Source organism: Callionymus lyra, chromosome 5, assembly GCF_982586985.1.
Source record: "Callionymus lyra chromosome 5, fCalLyr1.hap1.1, whole genome shotgun sequence".
Taxonomy (NCBI): domain Eukaryota; kingdom Metazoa; phylum Chordata; class Actinopteri; order Syngnathiformes; family Callionymidae; genus Callionymus; species Callionymus lyra.
The window spans coordinates 12,625,075-12,644,595 of NC_141822.1; the positions used below are offsets into that span (position 1 = coordinate 12,625,075).

General features: G+C 36.4%; 1 protein-coding gene across 1 annotated transcript in view; it reads right to left on the bottom strand.

Moving 5' to 3' along the window:
* Positions 1–12,883, bottom strand: part of LOC148079430 (uncharacterized) — a 29,445-nt gene extending 16,562 nt beyond the window's left edge. The window contains exons 1-6 of the mRNA XM_087792284.1: positions 12,806–12,883; positions 8,499–8,588; positions 6,570–6,670; positions 1,319–1,436; positions 351–520; positions 209–287 (exon numbers count right to left, since the gene is read on the bottom strand). Of these exons, the coding sequence (XP_087648410.1) occupies positions 209–287; positions 351–520; positions 1,319–1,436; positions 6,570–6,670; positions 8,499–8,588; positions 12,806–12,883 (636 nt within the window). The remainder of the gene's footprint in view (positions 1–208; positions 288–350; positions 521–1,318; positions 1,437–6,569; positions 6,671–8,498; positions 8,589–12,805) is intronic.
* Positions 12,884–19,521: the final 6,638 nt, after the last annotated feature.

Below are 19,521 nucleotides of genomic sequence, written 5' to 3' on the forward strand. Positions count from 1 at the left end.
TGTTAGTCGTTTCTGTAGCTTTGAAGAAACAAATGTTTTGTAGTTAATGAACGTAAAACAGATAAAGACTCAAATAGAAACAAAACGATTTGTTGCTTCTAATGGATCCATTAAACACCACCACATTAAGAATATTTAACTTCTCTGAAGTCGTATTTTTCATCTGCAGCTGCAAAGCAAAAAAGAAAAATTGAAGGTCAAACTGTACCATTGTATTTTCTTGCTCGGTCTGATTCTTTCCCTGCATGCCGGGGGCCCTCGGGCAAGATTCTTCTTCTGCTCCTGACCTGTGAAGGAGATCATGACGTTGCTACCACGTCTTAGAACGTCACCTCACGAAGGATGTTCACCTGTGGAGGGGCTCGCTCAGGCTCTGTGTCGCCTCCTGGTACCGCTGCAGGTCCTGGGTCAGCAGGTGTCCGAGCTCGCTCAGAGCTTTCTCCTGGAAGATCAGCTGGCGGGACTGATCCAAAGAGCTTGTGATGCGACTCTGGAGCTCTCGAAAAGCACAGAGTTGGAGCTGAGAAAGAAGCAGAAGAGATGTTGAAAACAAGCACAGATTCAAGCGCAAAATATCCTGACTTTTTTTTACTTTTTTTCTTTATATTTATGTAATTTTCTCAACCAAATATAAATTGATTAATGAAGATGTAGAAAAATATCAAATGGCAAAATACACTGTAGATAAAATCATATAATCTTTCAATAAATACGTCAAATATTCCTATTTATATTGACATCTTCATCTAAAATGTATATAACGGTGCAATAAATTCAGAATACAGTAACATTCTGTGTTGTTCTCAGTATTATCTTGATCTTTAAAGTATGTACTTTTTTGAGTATTGTTTTGATTGTCTAAGCGCTTTGTGACCCTGGTCTCGAAAAGCGCTATATAAATAAATATTACTTACTTACTTACTTACTTACATTTAATGTAAATATTTGATACAAGACACATTATATTACCTTTTAAATGTTTTTAAACATAGATTGTATTAAGTTAATTCTTGATATGTTTAAGATTTTCCATAATGATGTATATTTTTGTAATATTAGACATCTTAGACCATTTACTTTACGCACGGTCTTCTCATGCTGAGTAACTGCAACTTAAAAGCAATTTACCCTAAGGATAAAAAAAGTATTTCTGATTCTTGCCATCTATGAGACATGTCAAGCTAGGGGGAGGCCATGGTGCGGACCCAAAGCAAAAGACTACATTTAAATGCTTGAAAGTCTGGAGCTTAAACAAGTGGTTCTATAGAAGAATTTCATCTCCATTTTCTGCATGACATCACTTCCTGTGGTCACTTACAGCTGACGCCTGCAGACTGGTGCTTCTTGCGAGTTCACTCTCTACCCCTTCCTTCTTCGCCTGAAGCCCCAACAGTTCCCTGGTCACGCACCGGCGCCGACCCCAGATCTGCAAAAGTCTGACAGCACAGACCAGCAGTTACACATCTGAAACTTCGACGACTCTCATCACATGCGTTCTGCCGTGGTCACTTCCCGTGACCCGAGAACGCCCTTCTTCAAACAGTAATATGTTTACAGATCCTTCCAGAAGTAAATCCTCTCACTGTCACAACATCTCAACTCTATTTGCTCAACTGATGGCTGACTGGACCTGAATATTTTGTTGTCTTGTTGAAGGAGCTTCTTCATCACGTCTTTAATTTAGATTAATGTAAGTAAGTAATTTTTATTTGTATAGTGCTTTTCCAGACCAGGGTCACAAAGCGCTTTAACAATCAAAACAATATTCAATAAAGTATATACAGTACTTTAAAGGGCAAGATAAAACTGATAACAAATGCCAGAGTTTAATACATGTTAAACTGAGATCCACAACTCTAACAAATGAAGCTCCCATTACAGTCTCAACACCCTTATTAAAGGGTTAACTTTGACCGTTTTTTACTCCAACATCCATGCGACCACACTTATATTGAAACATGCAGTTCTCAATCAATCCACTGGGAGTCGCTGCATCTCTTCCCCTCGCTTCTTGGAGAGTATTTGATTGACTTGACGCCAACAAAAAAAACGGAAGCAGAAGAGAGATCATACAATCAGAAACACACAATCATGGCTCTCTTTTTTTTCTTCCCCCAAACCTAATTGGCACCATTATACATACATGATAATGACATCTATCACTGTTTTCATTACTTTTGTTCAAACATCTGGTGATGGATTTTTCTCCTTTCACATGCGTGTCTCACCTCTGCCAGAGACGTCAAGTGCAATAATTACATTTCTCACGTAATGCTGGACCGTGGGGGGTAAAAGAGCTGCATTATGGGAGTCTTCCAGCGCTCGCTGAAAGTTGCGTCGTTGGAGAAAGTGCAGAGGAAAATCTTGTGACGAGAAAATGATGCTAAAATTGCATCATTATTCTATATATAATAATTAATCATGATCATTAGGTGTATCATAACAGGCTCACAAATGTAAAAATGTTTAACTGGCGATATATTCCTTCATGTCACAAGAAACATTCTGTATCAACGACACCATTTTTATTTCCGAAATCACAGGTTCAATGAAGTAGTCAAAAATATCATACATACTTTTGTGTTTATTCTCCCGACTAGACGACATAGGAGAACGTGGAACGCATGGAAACACAGTCACACATGTGCATAAACACACATGTGTGTACAGACTCACACACAGAGCCAGCTGTCAGCGAGCTCGGCACCATCCGTGTGAAAAAAGACTTATTACAGGAATGTATGTGACAAATAGATTCCTCTCGGTAATTGCAGGTGAAACCAGTGTGTGGGTGTTAATTTATATTTATTTAATGACATTAATGTATGGCACCAGTGGCTGCTGTAATGCTCACACAAGTTCTAGTAATTGTACGTTTATTTTTAGCAGCGTCTCTGTCAAGGACGTATGGAAAATGAGTCGAACACTTTAGAAACGATAGTTTACCCGTTTACTGGTAATTTATTCTAAAAATTCTTCTTTTTTTAATAAAATTAAGTATATTTATGTTTTTTTTTGTTTTTTTTTTAAGCAATTCACATTTAAGCTGTAATGTTCCAACTATTTTTCTTTATTTATTTTACACAACAAAACATATATACTGTACGATACGAACTCAAAAACACATAATTATGATATTTATATAAAGTATGTGTGTCTTTTTAACTCACTAATATTACGGACAACTCTTAACCCTTGTGTTACTTCTGGGTCAAAGTGACCCAGCGCAAAACAAGTTGTTTATATGCAGTTAAACCAGAGACAACACAAGGGATAACACAAACACGTTTGTTTTCATGCCTCTGGATCAACACAAGGGTTAAGAACCAGATTAAACTGAAGGAAAGAGATGAAGATTTGACAGAATAAGCGGCAAAACAAACATTAAAATCCAACAAAAATGATAATAATTAACATATTAATATATCAATATCAAATATAGTTTTAATCAAAAATGAATTGCTTTAAACGTTTAATCTAATGTGTATTTATGTTTTATTTTTTGTGACCCGTTTTTGACAACTCGACACATTTTCCCGATGAGGGACGAATAAAGAAATATCTTATATCGTATCTTAACTAAAAGTAAAGTTCTGATGAAGCTTCATGAAGCATTGTCCTTATTTTCAGAGCCCAAAAGGTGGCGCTCTTAGCTTGAGAATAATTTCTGCTTTGAAATGATTGTTCAAAAGCAAAGATTAAACTAAAAGCATCACGAAGCTTCATAAGCTCATAACTCCCTTTAAGACCACAAATCGATTCCTGCTTTGATGTTTGAAAGGTCGGCTGTCAAGAGGTTTCTCTCCGTCTCAACTCTTGCAGAAGTAATTCAGTTTTGTGAAAGTTGAAAGAAGAGTTGAGAGAAGAGTTGATGGATGGATGAACTGCCAGCAGCCCTCCAGGGACGAACGGTCGTGTTACAACAATTTCTGTCGCTTTAAATATTAAACGTTTCTCGCTAAAACTTTTTTCCAACACTTGTGTCGACTTGTCCTGAACCAGCGCGACGGGAGGTGCTTCACCTGACTCAAGACCAGTTTCAGTTGTTAACCAAACAAAAGCAGCGTCTCTTTGTGCCACAAAAAAATAAAGACATCGAGGCGTAGCAACTGTTGCTAATCAGCATTAGCTCGATCCTCCTTCCCTGCCCTTGTTGCCGCTGCCTTCAAACCGCATAAGCCGTTGAGAAACGAGAATAAAAGCGGCGTCGTGTCCTCACAAGAAAGACCAGGATGTAAAGTACAGACGGGAAGAAGTTCTCTATCTGTCTGATCAAAGCGGTGACATCAGCGTTGGCGACGAGCCCCGCGGAGATGATGAGAAAAACGGGGAGATTACCTGGAATATTGTCAATGCCGTGTGTGTTCTGGCACACCTTGGTTTCTGTTTTATCTTGCAGGATAAATAATAGTTAAAATGGCTTGTCGAGGCAGGGAGAGGGAAGCGCAGGTCAAACCAAACAACTTTCACTCTGATGCTCACTGGCAAACAACCTGGAATGTTCTGACAAGGAAATCTTCAACGTCATTTCTTACAAAACATGTGAGCCTGAAGCCTGTGCTGTCACAATAACTCACTGCTTACTTTACATAATAATAATTACTTTTACTGATATTAAACAATATTATCACGTACTTTAAACTGTTTATCATTGTTTTTTATTAAATGTATTTCTACTCAAAAATAGTGTCAGCTGGTTTCTAATTCTCAGACAAGTTTCTACTTTTCCAAAACGCTTTGAACCCTGCGTTGAAACACTGACGGTGAGAAAAGACATATAAATAGTAGACGATGGTGTGATTTTGTTTTGAACCGTCAATTTGCACATCAAGCTCATGATAGAAAACACAGATATAATCGAGAATATGGAATAGAGATGACGAAGGTAAGCTTGGCATCAACCAATCAGTGGACAGATGATGGAGACGGCAGCGTAAAAAAGTGACTCAATACAAAAAGACAAAACCTTTTAGATGTAATTAAAGAAGATTGTCGGAAACTGGACATCTGGAAGGTTTTTAAAAATATATTTTTAATCCAGTCGTGTTACGTCCTTGTTATAAGAACTGTATGAAAAATAATTTACTGAACACCTTTAAAAAGACATAGGTTATATGAACCAACTATTTAATGCAACATAAATGTTACACATCTATGTACATTTTCTTTTTTCTTTTTAACCCTTGTGTCATCTCTGGGTCAAGGTGACCCAAAGGCCCGGAAACAAATGTTGAGTTTCACTTCGCCACTGCATGTGTATTCTTGGAAGCCAGGAAAGTGGTTCACCTTGACCCAGAGACAACACAAGGGATACTACAAACGCATTTATTTCCGGGCCTCCGGGTCACCTTGACCCCCAAACAACACAAGGGTTGAATATAGTTGGTGCTTTTATGCTGCTCTCTTCATTCTGGAAATCACGTAATCATTTCTGAAAACTATATTTACTTCTTAAAAGAAAATCACAATATTGATCTAAAGTGTTTCAGGGTACTTCAGCGTGAGTGTAGTAAGGATGTATTTCCCAGCAGGCAGCTGGGCTGACACTCAAGTGTGTACAGAACAAACAAATCAGAGTGTGTGTTGGACATGTCTGCTGTGCTGCTACTTCTGTTGAGAAACATCCCTTTTGTTTTAAAACAACATCACAACTGTCATGGAAATTAATAATCACTACAAATATCCCATGAATGTGGCCTTGAAAGAACTCACTTCTCTCTCCTTCTCCTCCCCCTCTTTTGTCTTTGAATACTTGTTACCTCCCTCATCAGACTTCAGGACTCATGCCTAACCAGAACTGAAACTGTCCCATTTAAATACAGTTTCCTTCATTACTTCACATTTTTATTGGATTTCATGATATTTTTTTAATCTTAAATTATTACATATAAAGGCTTCTTGGTGAATCATCACATAAATGTTAATAAATGTTAAGAAATAACATGTTCTTAAAATCTATTTATTGTAATAGATTATTGGATGTATGGAGCGTAGTGTATTATGTGACTTGTAAACATATTTTTAGGTGATTTTTCTAATTATTTTTGTGTAAACTTCCATTTTAATTCATTTACTCTCTCATTTAAAACAGTGTCTATTTCTTCTAATAAAAATAGAAATTAAAAAAAGGAAACTACTAACTCGCCTTTTTATACGAGAATATATGGATTTAAAACACTTTACATCTGTAAACTCATCTGTAACTATAACCAACGTAAATGCCTTCTAGTGTGTCCCGTCCAAACTTCAGTGGAATAATCCAACACAAACATACACACTCCTGCACAAACACACGTCCATAGGAGTGTGTGCATGTGACAGGCATGTTTGCCAGGAAGTGTGAGAACGACACACAGACAGACACAGCAGACCTGAGACAGCCCTGAGGTATAATCTTAGCTTAGAACGATCGCGTGCAAACAGACGTTCATGAGGATCATTTCTGGTTCATGATCCGTCTTTTGTGTTTGGTGACATTGAGAAAAATGTACAGTTGATATACGGTGCAGGTATTTACAATGTATTTAAATTCGTAAACCAGCTATTGTGCAGCCGAGACGTGAACTTACTGTGTGTTGATGCTGCCGAGCTCCTGCTCAGTCGTCCTCTGCAGCTGCAGGAGGTCAGAGGTCAGGCCTTCACTGAGGGCGGCAACGTTGCAGAGTTTGTCCTGGAACACAGATGTTGGAGCTGAACAAAAATTCAAACTAAAGAACTAATAATATGAACATGTTGTTTTAGAAGTTCCTGAAACAACAACAATGTGTGTGTTTTGCAACTAATCACACCTTGAGTTTAGCACGTCTACACACATGTACTGAGACTTGAATTCTTCACCGTCACCTTCATCACATGTAGACGACTCTCGGCTCACATTCCAACATGACTGACTAACTGTACAAACTGGAGCAGTTTTGCTACACCCTTGTGTTGACTCGGTCAAGGTGAACAGAAATGTATATGTAGTGGTGGAGGTTGTTCACCTTGACCCAGAGACAACACAAGGGATACCACTAACGCATTTGTTTTCGGCCCTCCGGGTCACCTTGACCCAGAGACAACACAAGGGATACCTCTAACGCATTTGTTTTCGGCCCTCCGGGTCACCTTGACCCAGAGACAACCCAAGGGATACCTCTAACGCATTTGTTTTCGGCCCTCCGGGTCACCTTGACCCAGGGACAACACAAGGGTTAAAATCTTGCAGAACATATTCATTTAGTTCTGCAAAAAAACAGCTATTTCAAGACAGACACGCACTTTTCTTTCTTCCTATACTAACAAGTACATTTTTGAGTTTGGATGAAACTCATGGTAGAACAAATATATTTGGAACTTATCTCAAATATTGTCAAACTGTTGGTGTTGAACTAATACAAAACAAACGTACAAACACCTTGTTGACAAAGGTAGCCATTCATCTTTGCAGCCAAAAATTGCAAAACCTTCAGACACAGTGACAATAAAAGGCTGAATAATGTCGCCGACACGTCTTAAAATTTGTCTGGAAGCCGAACAAACATCCGCTTAAGACTTTTTAAAAACGATATACTAAGAAGAGAATGCTGAGGAGCCACTGGTGAGCAGCTTTTACAGTAAAAAACAAAACACATTTAACCTACAATTTATTTCAAGTTTTCCATTCACTGCGGCCTGTTCCCTACTGTTTAATTATGAGTAAATTAAAACTGAAAACATACGACTGTACGGTTCATTTTTTAAACAACTGTCTAAACCCTCCATGAAATTGAAGTATGACGACAGCCAGCGTAGACGAAAATAACATGTAGCGGTGAAGAGAAAACTGTCAGGAGTAACAAAAAAAACCATCATAATTGTGTTGATTATGAAGAAAACAAAAAAAAAAAAGTATGATTTAAATGAAACGAGGAAAGCATTTGAGGCCAAGCCTGGTAGATTTTAAAATATATCTAATATAATTTAAGTTTTTTAGGGTTCAAGTCTTTTATCTTTTACACACATAGAGAAGGAACCTTCTATAAAGATATTTTTGTTAATTTGATAAATAGATTAAAAACATATCCATTAAAAATAATATAATCCCTCTCCCTAAAGGGTTATATTAAATGTTGTTTAAAGAGTTTTTTCTTATCAGTATTAAGAGCAGAGAGCAGTACATTAGCTGAGGGGTGGACCTTCCAATACTAGTATTTGAGTTTCTTAGAGAATTAAAGAGGAGTTTCTCTTCCTCTGTTATCACACAGCTTTGGAGAGGGAAAGACTTTCTTAAGTAGTTAAAAGTCGTCAGTAAAAGTATTTTTCTCTTTGGGGTTAAAGTGATTGAGGGAGAAGTAAAAGTATTTGAACGAGGACCGTCTTTAGGAAAACAGTACAGAGGGTGTCGAGTTTCTCGTTCAACTGCTCTCAAACTCACCCAGCAGGAACTTTTTCTCACCTGTCAGCTCCTGATCATTAATGCAATCACACGCTAATCAATAGACGTGATTGTGAGACGAGAACAGGTTGTTGATGTTTACCTGAGGATCCTGCAGGAAGAGGATTTTCTCTTCTATCAGTCGCAGCAACTTCTCTGGTGACGCGGTGACGTCTGGTTTCAGCAGGAGAGTCTGCAGAGAAAAATACAAGAGTCGACAGATTAGTGACGTGTTGCCTCGACTAGTATGGATTAAAGAGATAATATTATTCACTTTCAAAACGACAATTTTCCTCATAAATGAAGAGAGAGATAGAAACCATCAGTCAGGTCGGGGGTTAAATATAGTTCAGAAATTAGTTTGAAAGGAATCAAGAACTGGACAAATTTATAACAATAGAAATTACGTGAGAAAAACCAAGTATTTGCACTCGAAAGATTCTTCAATATAATTCAACTTTTGTATTTATTTTACAAAATATAAAGTTGTTTTTTTTCATCGGCGTAGGGGCTGAGTAAAAACTCTAATACTAATAAATGAATCTAGATATACAGTAGAGTATCACGTGTCCCTAATAGATAAGAAAACAATTGAACAACTAAAGAAAAAATTTAAATAAAATGTAAAATATTTAAAAGAGATATTGAAACAAAACCAGATACACAGTATAGTACAGTGTGTGCTTTATGGATTGCAGACAGTTTAACAACACAGAAGTGTGAATATTTCAAATATTTAAAAGAGATATTGAAACGAAACCAGATACGCAGTATAGTAAGAGTACCTTGTGTGCTTTATGGATTGCAGTTTTGTTAAACTGCAAAAAATAATGTGAGAATATTTCAAATATTTCAAATATATTTTGAAATGGAACCAAATTCGTAATGGATAACAAGAAAGTGACACAACTCAAAAGTGAAAATACAAAAACAAATTTATAGCAGAGCGTAATATGTCTTTAATGGATTAGAATAAAGTTTAACAACTTAAAACTGAAAGAGTTTAACATCTTATAAACATACAACAAGGAGTAACATGAGTACTTGAAAAAAATGTAACAACTTAAATTTTTGTTTTATATATATATATATATTTAAAACATTTTCAATCAAAAACAAGTGTACAGTAGAGTACCACTATATTTATTTTTTTTGTTTCAAAATATATTCAAAATATTTCCAAGATTTTCACTTTAAAGTATTAGAGTATCATGAATCAATCTAATATTTAATATTTTGAAACAAAACCAAGTGTCTGACAATTAAAAGCATGAAAGAATCTTCCTGAGACGTTTATGCATAAAATAATACAAGCAATATTCCGCTTTTAAACCAGATTTGAAGAAGTTTTCTTTCTTTTCTTTGTCTTTAATCGTTCAACATGAAAGTAATACTATAGTGTTCCGTGTTCAAAGTTTGTCGAGCGAGAGTTTGTTGCAGCAAAATAAAAGCCTTGTGGTTAAAAGAAGTGACACTTCAAACTGACCCGGACCAGAAATACATTTTATTGTAACATTCTTGGGATGGTTGTACGCGGATCATGTTTAAATCAGTGCCGTCAGAAAAGTCAGTAAAGCTTCGGACCTACAGAGACGGTGAAACTTTTCCACCCACCTTTACATCAACAACAATCACATCGTCGGAAAAATGAGGAAGTGGCCATATGCACGGCGGAGACAAGAATCAAACCCGCGGATGAACGCCGGGTAATTAATTCCTCCGGTGGAATGCGAGCACAAGCTTCACGACATGAGTGGGCCGGGCGTCCATGACACACACAGTCTGCGTTGTCTCATTAAAAGCAATCAAAACAAGTCCATTGTGTTTTAATCCCCCTGAGAGAGAGGGTTTGAACGAGCAGGAGCACAGACGAGCGTCTGAGAGATGATGGAGGGAGGACGATGAAACGGAGTTCACAGAACCTCAACGAAACTCAAAGAAGAATGTGGGTAGATTCGTACTCTCTCACTCTTCCTGACGGGGACTTTTAACAAGTCTGGGATCATGTTTGTGTTGTTTTTCTTATTTGTCGTATCAACAGAGTCACGCCGAAACAAATCAGAAACAATTTACTTTCTAAATGTTTTCGGTTGCCGTGGAAACTCAAGACGAGGCTTGGTTATAGAGAGCAGTACACGCCTGAAATAACAAGTTCCTGAAATAACAAGTTCCTGGAATAACAGTAAGAAAACTTGGAAATATGCAAGAAAAAAAAGACATTCTCAATTAACAACATATTTTTCTTTTCATCCGTACCAGAAGCATCGTGACGATTAATGGTGTGAGAAAAATTGATAAAATACTTTCTTTGATGATAACACATTTATATTAAACCAAAACTCAATGAATTATGGATATATAAAAAATTTGTGGCTTTAAATTGTTTTTTTTTTAATCAAAGTTATTTTATGTTTGTTTTTTTAATGTTTAAGTTTAAGTTATAGTAACATGCAAATATTCACCGCATTAGTATATTTTTGTGTTGCAATTAAAATTCCAACAACTAGAAAGTAGCAATCATTACGTCCTCTGCAGCTAAAGTGATGACTGAGGACAAGAGGATACAGTCCATACAGCCTTAAAGCTGAAGTTGATGTTCGGACATATTTTGGTTTCAAAACAAATTGGTGCAGTTACGACTTCGTCAAGAGTCAAGTACTCGACAATACAACAAATACATCCTTGTTACTACAGTATCAGAATATATCGCCCCTGTATCGTGATACGTATCGTGTCGACAGATTCTTGACAAAGAGCCCTCAGATTGAAGCTTTTATCTTGACTATTTGTTTTCTTTAAAACAAAATTGATCTTTTCAAAAAAATGAAAAAATATTTCCGTTAAGAAATGTCATATTCAAACGTAAAAATGAACCATTAATAAATAGGTGTTCATGATGTTACTTCCACTCATTTATTTTATCACATTATAAAAGGATAATTATAATAAACCATCCACTTGACCTTAACTCCAACGGCTCTTAAAGCTTTTCGGTGATACTTGAAAATACAAAAGAAGGCTTAAGTGCCGTTTCCTGTCGGCGCTGAAGTCACTGCACATCAAGCTTTACAACATTTTGTTGCAGTGATGCTACGTTAGCTCGCGCTGTTGGATAAACAGTGGAAGGTTAAAGGTGCAGCAGTACAGCCATACATCACCCGCCTGTGGTTGCTAACAACAAATCACAACTTTGAGTCGATCAAACCATGCTTTTAAGAGTCATATATAGAAAGGTTTTGAGAAATGAATGCATGTAAATCTTTAAGTTCACATGATTTAAATGGAATACACCAGCTACTATTCTAGGTTAAACATCTAACACATGGTTTACTTTAAGAAAAAAATCTTATAATTCAAGGCTCCTGGAGTGAAAATGTACTTTTCACTTGAAATAGTGTAAAGATACTCACTTCAGGACGACGGGACAAACTACTCATGATGCGAGCGAAGTAGAACTCGTTTCCTGACTGAACTCTGTGTGTGTGACCAAGAGTGTAGAAGGGGTCAAGGGGTCATCTCCATGTACACAAGAAACCCCCCCTTGAGTGCTGAGCCGCACAAACACACATTTGACACACAGAAGTGAATATTGGTTAATATTAGCTGTTAAAATGTCTCCTCTGCTTTTATTAAACTATATATTTAAAATGTTTTACAATATTATATATTTAAAATAAAATAATAAGTATTTTTCTTTCTCTCACCAACCAACATACAACAAAGACCAGTAGAAACTTTTGAAATGCTCAAAAAATAGACTTCAATTTAAGGAAGTACAATTTCTGATTCGAGGGTTTTTTCAAGTATAATGAAATAAGCTTCTGTGTGAACCCTGTACATGTATGCTTCAGTTTTACATGTATTTTTAAATAAAGTTTGAACAATACTATACTAAACGAGGAGCTGAGATCAAAGCGTGATAAAAGAAAAGTAAATAAAATACTGTACAAAGTAAATAAATGTGTGTTTGACTTTGCTTGAGCACCACGTTTAAATTAATTCAGTCATTATTGACATATTTCATTTAATTAAAACACACAGAAACTTTCAGTTTTACCCTGATGTTCGAAGGACGACTTGTGTTCATACAGATGTTTATTTTGAGGAAAGCTGACCATGACACCTGTCTTTTATTTCCTGAAGTGGAAAAGTTTACCTCTATAAAATGTTATTGTTACAGCAACAACAAAAACACACAATTAAACAACACCATCCATCAAGGGTAATAACAGGTACGTCAAACCTCAGTTGACAAAAATTTGTAAAAACCTGATGAGAAACATGAGCGTGACGTTCTCAAGCCAGGGCTTGCAAGGTTCAAGTCCTCATCTCTCAACAGGACTTGATCCAAGACCTGGGTGTGTCCCGCGGAGGGCTGATGACTCTGGCAGCGAGCCAGCTCAGACACACCTTGACAAGCAGGAAGTGATGAGTGGGCGGAGTCTCACGCCTGCCTTGTTTCAGGTGTCGGAACTCTGGAGGCGTCATGTTTGAGGCTGGTTCTGCCTCTGGGTTCGGTTCCACAACGAGAGTCTGCGGTTCATGTGTTCGTTCAGTACAGTTCGTCTTCTCAAAACTTAAGAAAAGAGTTGTTTATCACAGCCTGTGTACACACATCGTTCTGTGTCGACTAAGACTTGCGTTAAGTAGGTGATTTTAAACTGTCAATCAAAGAAAAATATATGCTTTTATGTCTTGCAACCAGATTCATTACTATTATTTATGTTGCTTTGGGCGTGACATGGATGTCAAGGATTGGATCATAACATGATGTATTGAACTATACATCATGCAGAGAAGAGACAAAAATGGTAATTACTTACAATCAAGTAATAAACAACAATTTGTGCAGGTGATGGAGTTATTGTATGTTATTGTATGTTGACAGTGATTCTCTACAACTCAGAAGATAAGACAACTTTTACTTATAGGCTTGACATGAAGAGGTTTCCATGTAGCTGGTAATACAGTGGAGCCATGTTTGTTATGCTGCAGGAGCAAATATATATTTTAAGAACAGTGGAATTATATTATAGTTGAGGCGAAGATATCTTATGATTTCAGAAAACATGTTTTATATACATTTTTATTATGACTTGAATATTATTAAACCGTTATTAAAGCCACGAAGGTGTATCTGAAATTAAAATAATTCCAATGTTAAAGTAAATAAAGTAATTTTCACAGGTACATTTTTTTTTTTTAAGTTGGAAATCACATGTGAGACAAAGTGCATCATGGGTTTATTACACTGCAGCCTTTTGTTGAAGCAGTCTTGTCATACCCTCAAAGCTCTTTTGATTTCACTTTTGAAAAACCTATTTATGAAAACGTTTACAAAATCTTCTCTTATTTATCTCCGTTCTCAACACTGTTTGAATATTTTATAATTTTTGTTTATTGGTTCCGTTTGTTTTTGCATCTTTATGGTAACAAATGTTACCGTCACCAATCTTTAAATGTGACATGCTTGATTGTTAGTTTTCTTTATTAAATAAAGTTATGTACTACAAAGTATAGGCTTTTTTTTTAAGCCATGGTATCGAAGTATCGAAAACATTTACTGTTATTGGTATCGACTAAATAGGGCTGTGTATCGGCAAGAATCTGGCGATACGATACGCATCACGATACACGTGTGACGATTTAATATATTGCGATATATTGCGATACTGTAGTAACAACGATATATTGTTTCTTTTAAAGATACAATACTTTTTCTGGCTTTTACAGCAAAGACATGAGTAAATACTTTCTCTAATCAAATGTGAAAGTGCTTCTCACAATATTAACAAAAATGTAAACTTATATTGACAACATACAAAAGTGTGTTAACATCTCAAACAACCCGGAGCAACGTGTAATATCCAGTATCTGTCAGTGTCGAATTATTTAACTTTAAACTCTATTTTAAAGACAAAATGAGACCAAATATCAGCTTTAAAATCTGATGTTAAATATATACTTTGAAATAACATTGTACTTTAATTCATAGTTATTTTATTCATTAATTAAAATTTAAAAAAATGTAAGTAAGTAAACTATTTAATGGTGTTATGACTAAACTTAACTTGTTAAATTAATTTTTGTGTCATCATTGATCTTCATGAAGTTTGTTAAATTAGTGGAGGGTCCGGTGACGTCACACACGCGGAACTCAGCGCTGCCAGCCTTTTATTTAACTAGTATTAAACACAAACTCTTTATTGGATTTATTTATTGATTCTAAAGATAAAGTCAACATTAGTACTTCCAAGAATGTTTGTCATTGTTGACTTTCATGTGTCGACAGAAAGTTTATTTGTTTCGTTTCGTCTTTATGTGTCTTCGATCTGCTCATATTATTTTTTTGATGCGTCTTTAGATGTTTAATAAAGTTAGTGCTGTTGAATCTTAATGTGTGATTTCTCCTCCACATCATTCCATTAGCGCAAAAATATATGTATAAAAATAAAAAAAATCAATACAATTGCGATATATCGTTATATCGATATTTTCTTACACCTATAGTGACGATCCTAGAAGGAACAATGAAAACCTGCAAGCTTTGACTGAGGACAAGAGGATACAGTCGACTACAGCTGGTTTTAAAGCTGAAGTTTGGATATAATTTGGTATCAAAACAAAGCATTTAAAACTTTGTCAAAAGTCATGTGGTCTGTAAATTCTGAAAAATCAGAGTCAAGTACTCGACAACACTACAAGTATATCCTTAATCATAACACTATAAATATCGCACTTTATCCTATCGTGGTCCCTGTATCTTGATACGCTTAATTCTCGCTAATACACAGACTCTTTTTCTGCCCGTCTTCTGCCTCTTTAAGGCATCAAGACCACCGGGTTACACAATCTAACTAAATCCCTGTTGACCGTGACACTTTGAGGACAGTTATTTCACAATACTTATGACATTTTATTTGACATCATCATATGATTCATGCAATGGAGGGGTTGAAGGGGTTCAAGCTCTTACGTCATCCGACCTGACAAGTCAAGTGAAAGCACAGCAACACGACGATACATAACACGACGATCGAACTAGTACGAGTTCTTCTGAGAAGCGTCACCGTGGGGAGCGTCTCATTCTTTTCACATGAGACACCCTCGACTCTCCCTGCTGGCACCAGTGAGACCTGAGTAGACAGGTGAGGTAGCTTCTCCACCCACGAGAACTTCTGAATCATCCTCACCAGCTACGAAGCGTCACGTCTTAAAAACGCATTTAGACTTAATCCGTCGATTAACGCCGTCTCGTGGAAAACACTGCACCGGTGTCTGCTCCGATGTCGCAACTCAAACAATATATGATGTCAATGCTACTGCAATGGAACGCATGTCATCGACACAGGTAGATTCACCTGTAGGTAAGAGTGTCACGCCTGACCGGGTGTGGACCAGGGGGGCGGGGCTTGTGACTTAATAATATGCAAGTGGCTGCACTTTGAGCCACAGCAGGTTCCAAACAGGAATCACCCTTCAGGCCCTACATGTTGTGAAGCTTCACTTTCTATCGATCGGGAAGTACATGTGGGTCAAGGTCGTCCAAGCAGTGGTATCTTTGGATAAGGAGGAAATAAAAACATGTGATCCAGGAGGAAAGTTTTGCAATTAACATGTGGTATGTTAGATAACTCACATGATAAACCGGTTTGAATGACACGATCAGTTATGGTGCAGCAACTAAAACTACTAAAAACATCTTTGTGTGCCCTGAGACAGACTGGCGTCCTGTCCAGGGTGTCCCCTGCCTCTCGCCCCATGACTCTGGGAAAGGCTCCGGTCTCCCCGCCACCCCGACCCCGGGATAAAGCGGTTGTCAATGAATGCATGAAGCTTCTACATGTTTTTGAAAGATTTTTTTTTTTCAATTGAAATTTTATTTTTTCCATGGTTAGTTCGTTTTATGGTTTAAAGTTCAAAAAAGTTTTTGGAAAATAAAATAATTTGATAATTTATTTACATTAAACAAATGTTGGAACAATAAAATCCTGCATGATCCCGGAGATAACTGGGGACGAGAGGATACAGCCCACTTAGCTTTAGAAGCTGATGTTAGGACATACTTTGGTTTCAAAGCTAATGAAATCAGTTGCGACTTTGTCAAGAGTCATGTGGCACAATATATTGTATCGTTGCTACTCGCCCGATACATGCCACTAGAATGTACGGCACAAACCCTCATCAGACGGAAATTAAAATAGCAGTTGCTACTACTACTACTTAATTACAGATTATGATAGAAAAACAATATTGTTTGGATTACTTAAACATCCATTGGTCTTCTTGGCAGCAGTATACAGATGTACTCATCAATCCATTAGCTGCATATTAAATTTTTCGAAGAATGCTGATGGTCAGGAATGTGACTTGAACATTTGCAAGGTCAAATATTTTCAAAGAAAGGAAATACTTAGTTGCCTTAATGTTGCAGACAAACAGTCCCAGGAGCAAATTCCGATATTTCAGCCAAGCCTACATGCCACGAAGTACATAAAGAACAAACTCAGAAGCAAAAATAACAAAGATTTAAGACGATACGAGACAGAGACAGTTAGTTTAGTGCATAATAGTTTGAGTTCATGGTCTGGCAGTTCATCTAAATGTGGATTTTAAGCCGCCTGTCATTTTTTAAATCACTGCACGATCACTCCACATCTGTGAAGCAGTATTTGTGCAGGGATTCTACAAACATCAAGGGTATTATTTCCAAAAGATTGACTTTTCTAATGGAAACTTAAACACATGTTATTAATGAGAGCAATGATTAAAGAACATTGATTTAATCTCCATCATTTTGATCACAGTTTAAGATTAACTTTTATGGTGATCAAACATGGAAAATAAAAACATGGAAAAATTTGAAAAGTAAATAAATCTACAAAAGTCAACAACAAATAAAAAGTGTTCATATTTCAAGGATTTATTTTTTTTACTAGATTCCCAAAAATAATACTTTTCACATCATTTTAAAATAAAATTATTATCAAGAATTATCTATGTTAGATACGCAGAACTTAAATACATAAATATAGGATTTTATGCATTTAATATATATATAAATATTCACTTGAAAAAACCTGCACACTGGCCTTTTTCTTCACAAGAATAAAAACAGATCAAACCAACGTTTCAATCACTTGATAAACATGACAATTGTATGAAAATCTTTTGAAGAAAAACAAGTGTAAACGGTATAATTATTCACGATAAATAATCATCTTTGAACTCCTTCACCCTCTCGACATCTCGTATCGCTTTGAAAAGTGGAACACGCTGAAAAAAAACAACAACAACATGCATCCCCGTGCACAGCAGCTCCCACCCAGCCTGCACCCCAGCCTGCACCCCCTCGGCCCGCCGTCGATGCTTAATGAGTAATAAGCACTGGGTGACCACCGTGTTGGAGTCGAGCCAACTTTCCCAGATGCCAAATTGAAGCCTGGAGCTACTGAATAATGCAAAACAACGCTCATTAAAACTTGGAGGAACAAACAAGGAGTTATGAAATGCAGGAAAAAATGGTGGTGATGCACATCAGGGGGAGGCTCGGTGGCACTTTCTTAACAGCCGAGTTGCATAATTAGGACTCTTGCGCATCCATTAGTGCGAAGGAATGACTAAATGAAAATGAAATCTTTCCAAAACACACTTATAACGGGTCATATGCTGATGAAATGCAAATGGTCCAAAAGGTGTTGACAAGCACATGATGAAACCTTCAACTGGAGTGCATGCATTACTGTGTTGCCATGAAGGCACTGGAAGCTGTTTATCGTAAACAAGGTTATACATCGTTTCTAGAGATCAAAGTTTTTTTGTACGTTCACGAATGTCAACTTCTATTACGGCCCGTCAAGTCAATTTAAGTGGCCCGCCAGGCTGGTGGTCGCCAAATCAAAGTAGTTTAATGTCATTGTCGATACCTATGAGATAAAGAACAGAGACTATGGATTTTTACAAATATTCAGAAACTTCTAATACAGTAAAACTCTAGTCAAAGGGAATGAAATTGATTCTCCCAAGACAGTTTGGTAAACCTGTAATGTGTTTGGCTCGTGACCGAGGGTGATATAAGAGTTTGGCCTCGTGTGTGATTGAAGTACTTACTTCCTCTTGTAAGTTGAAAGGTTAGTTTTAATATCCTCATGCTGTATCACTATCACTTGAAGTCTTATTTAGAATCACTCTAGATATTTCCACCTTATCATATGGAGATAGAGTATAAAAGGGTTTTGGTTCCTGGTTGAATTACAATAAAATATAATTCAAAAGAAAATAGGTCCAACATGACAATAAAATAATGAACTATGATAATGAACAATTAATAGCTTTCTAAAGAAGAGTTTTATCACCATTATTTTCTAGATGAGATAAGAAAATGTTCCATAAATCCTAACTTCAGTCTGTAGACTACACACAGTTATTTAATGAATACCTCAGGTATATGATGGTGTGTCTGTTTTAACCTAAAACACATTTAAAAAGAACCAAAGTATTAATTAAGTCATCGAATAATGAAGTGAAAAGGAAGAGACCCATCGAAACAACCTTTTGAATGTTTATATTTAGCAAGGAAGAGTAACAAACACAACAATTACCTGCTTTTATCGACATTTACCTTAAATTTATATAAATAAACAACTTGTTTTTGATTGTATTTAACCACATTTTCTTCTTTTAATATTTTCTTTTTTAACTTTCTTCTTCCACCTCGACGACACCAAACTAACTTATAACAGTTTTGTTTTGTATGTTTGATGCTGAAGCACTAAAGAAAAATAAATAATATGCACGAAAGTTGTTTTAACCAGATACAAACACACGCTCACTACTGCTTTAACTACATAAACACAAACATTAAAAAACAAATGTAAGATCTTCATAACTATAAAAAAGAGGATCAGCTAAAAATAAGTATATGGAGCAATAAAGATGAGAAACATTAGCGAAGGGCCCGAGGAGAAAATGGGCAAAACATCAGGATAACATTTTCAAAGCAGGTAAAGTCACATAAATCTGCTTCAGGTGATACAGATAAATCAGCAAAGTTCAACGAACTTTAAAGACAAAGGGCGGCGGCATCTTAAGAAGCCAGTTGTAGACATACAAAATATTGTTTTTGT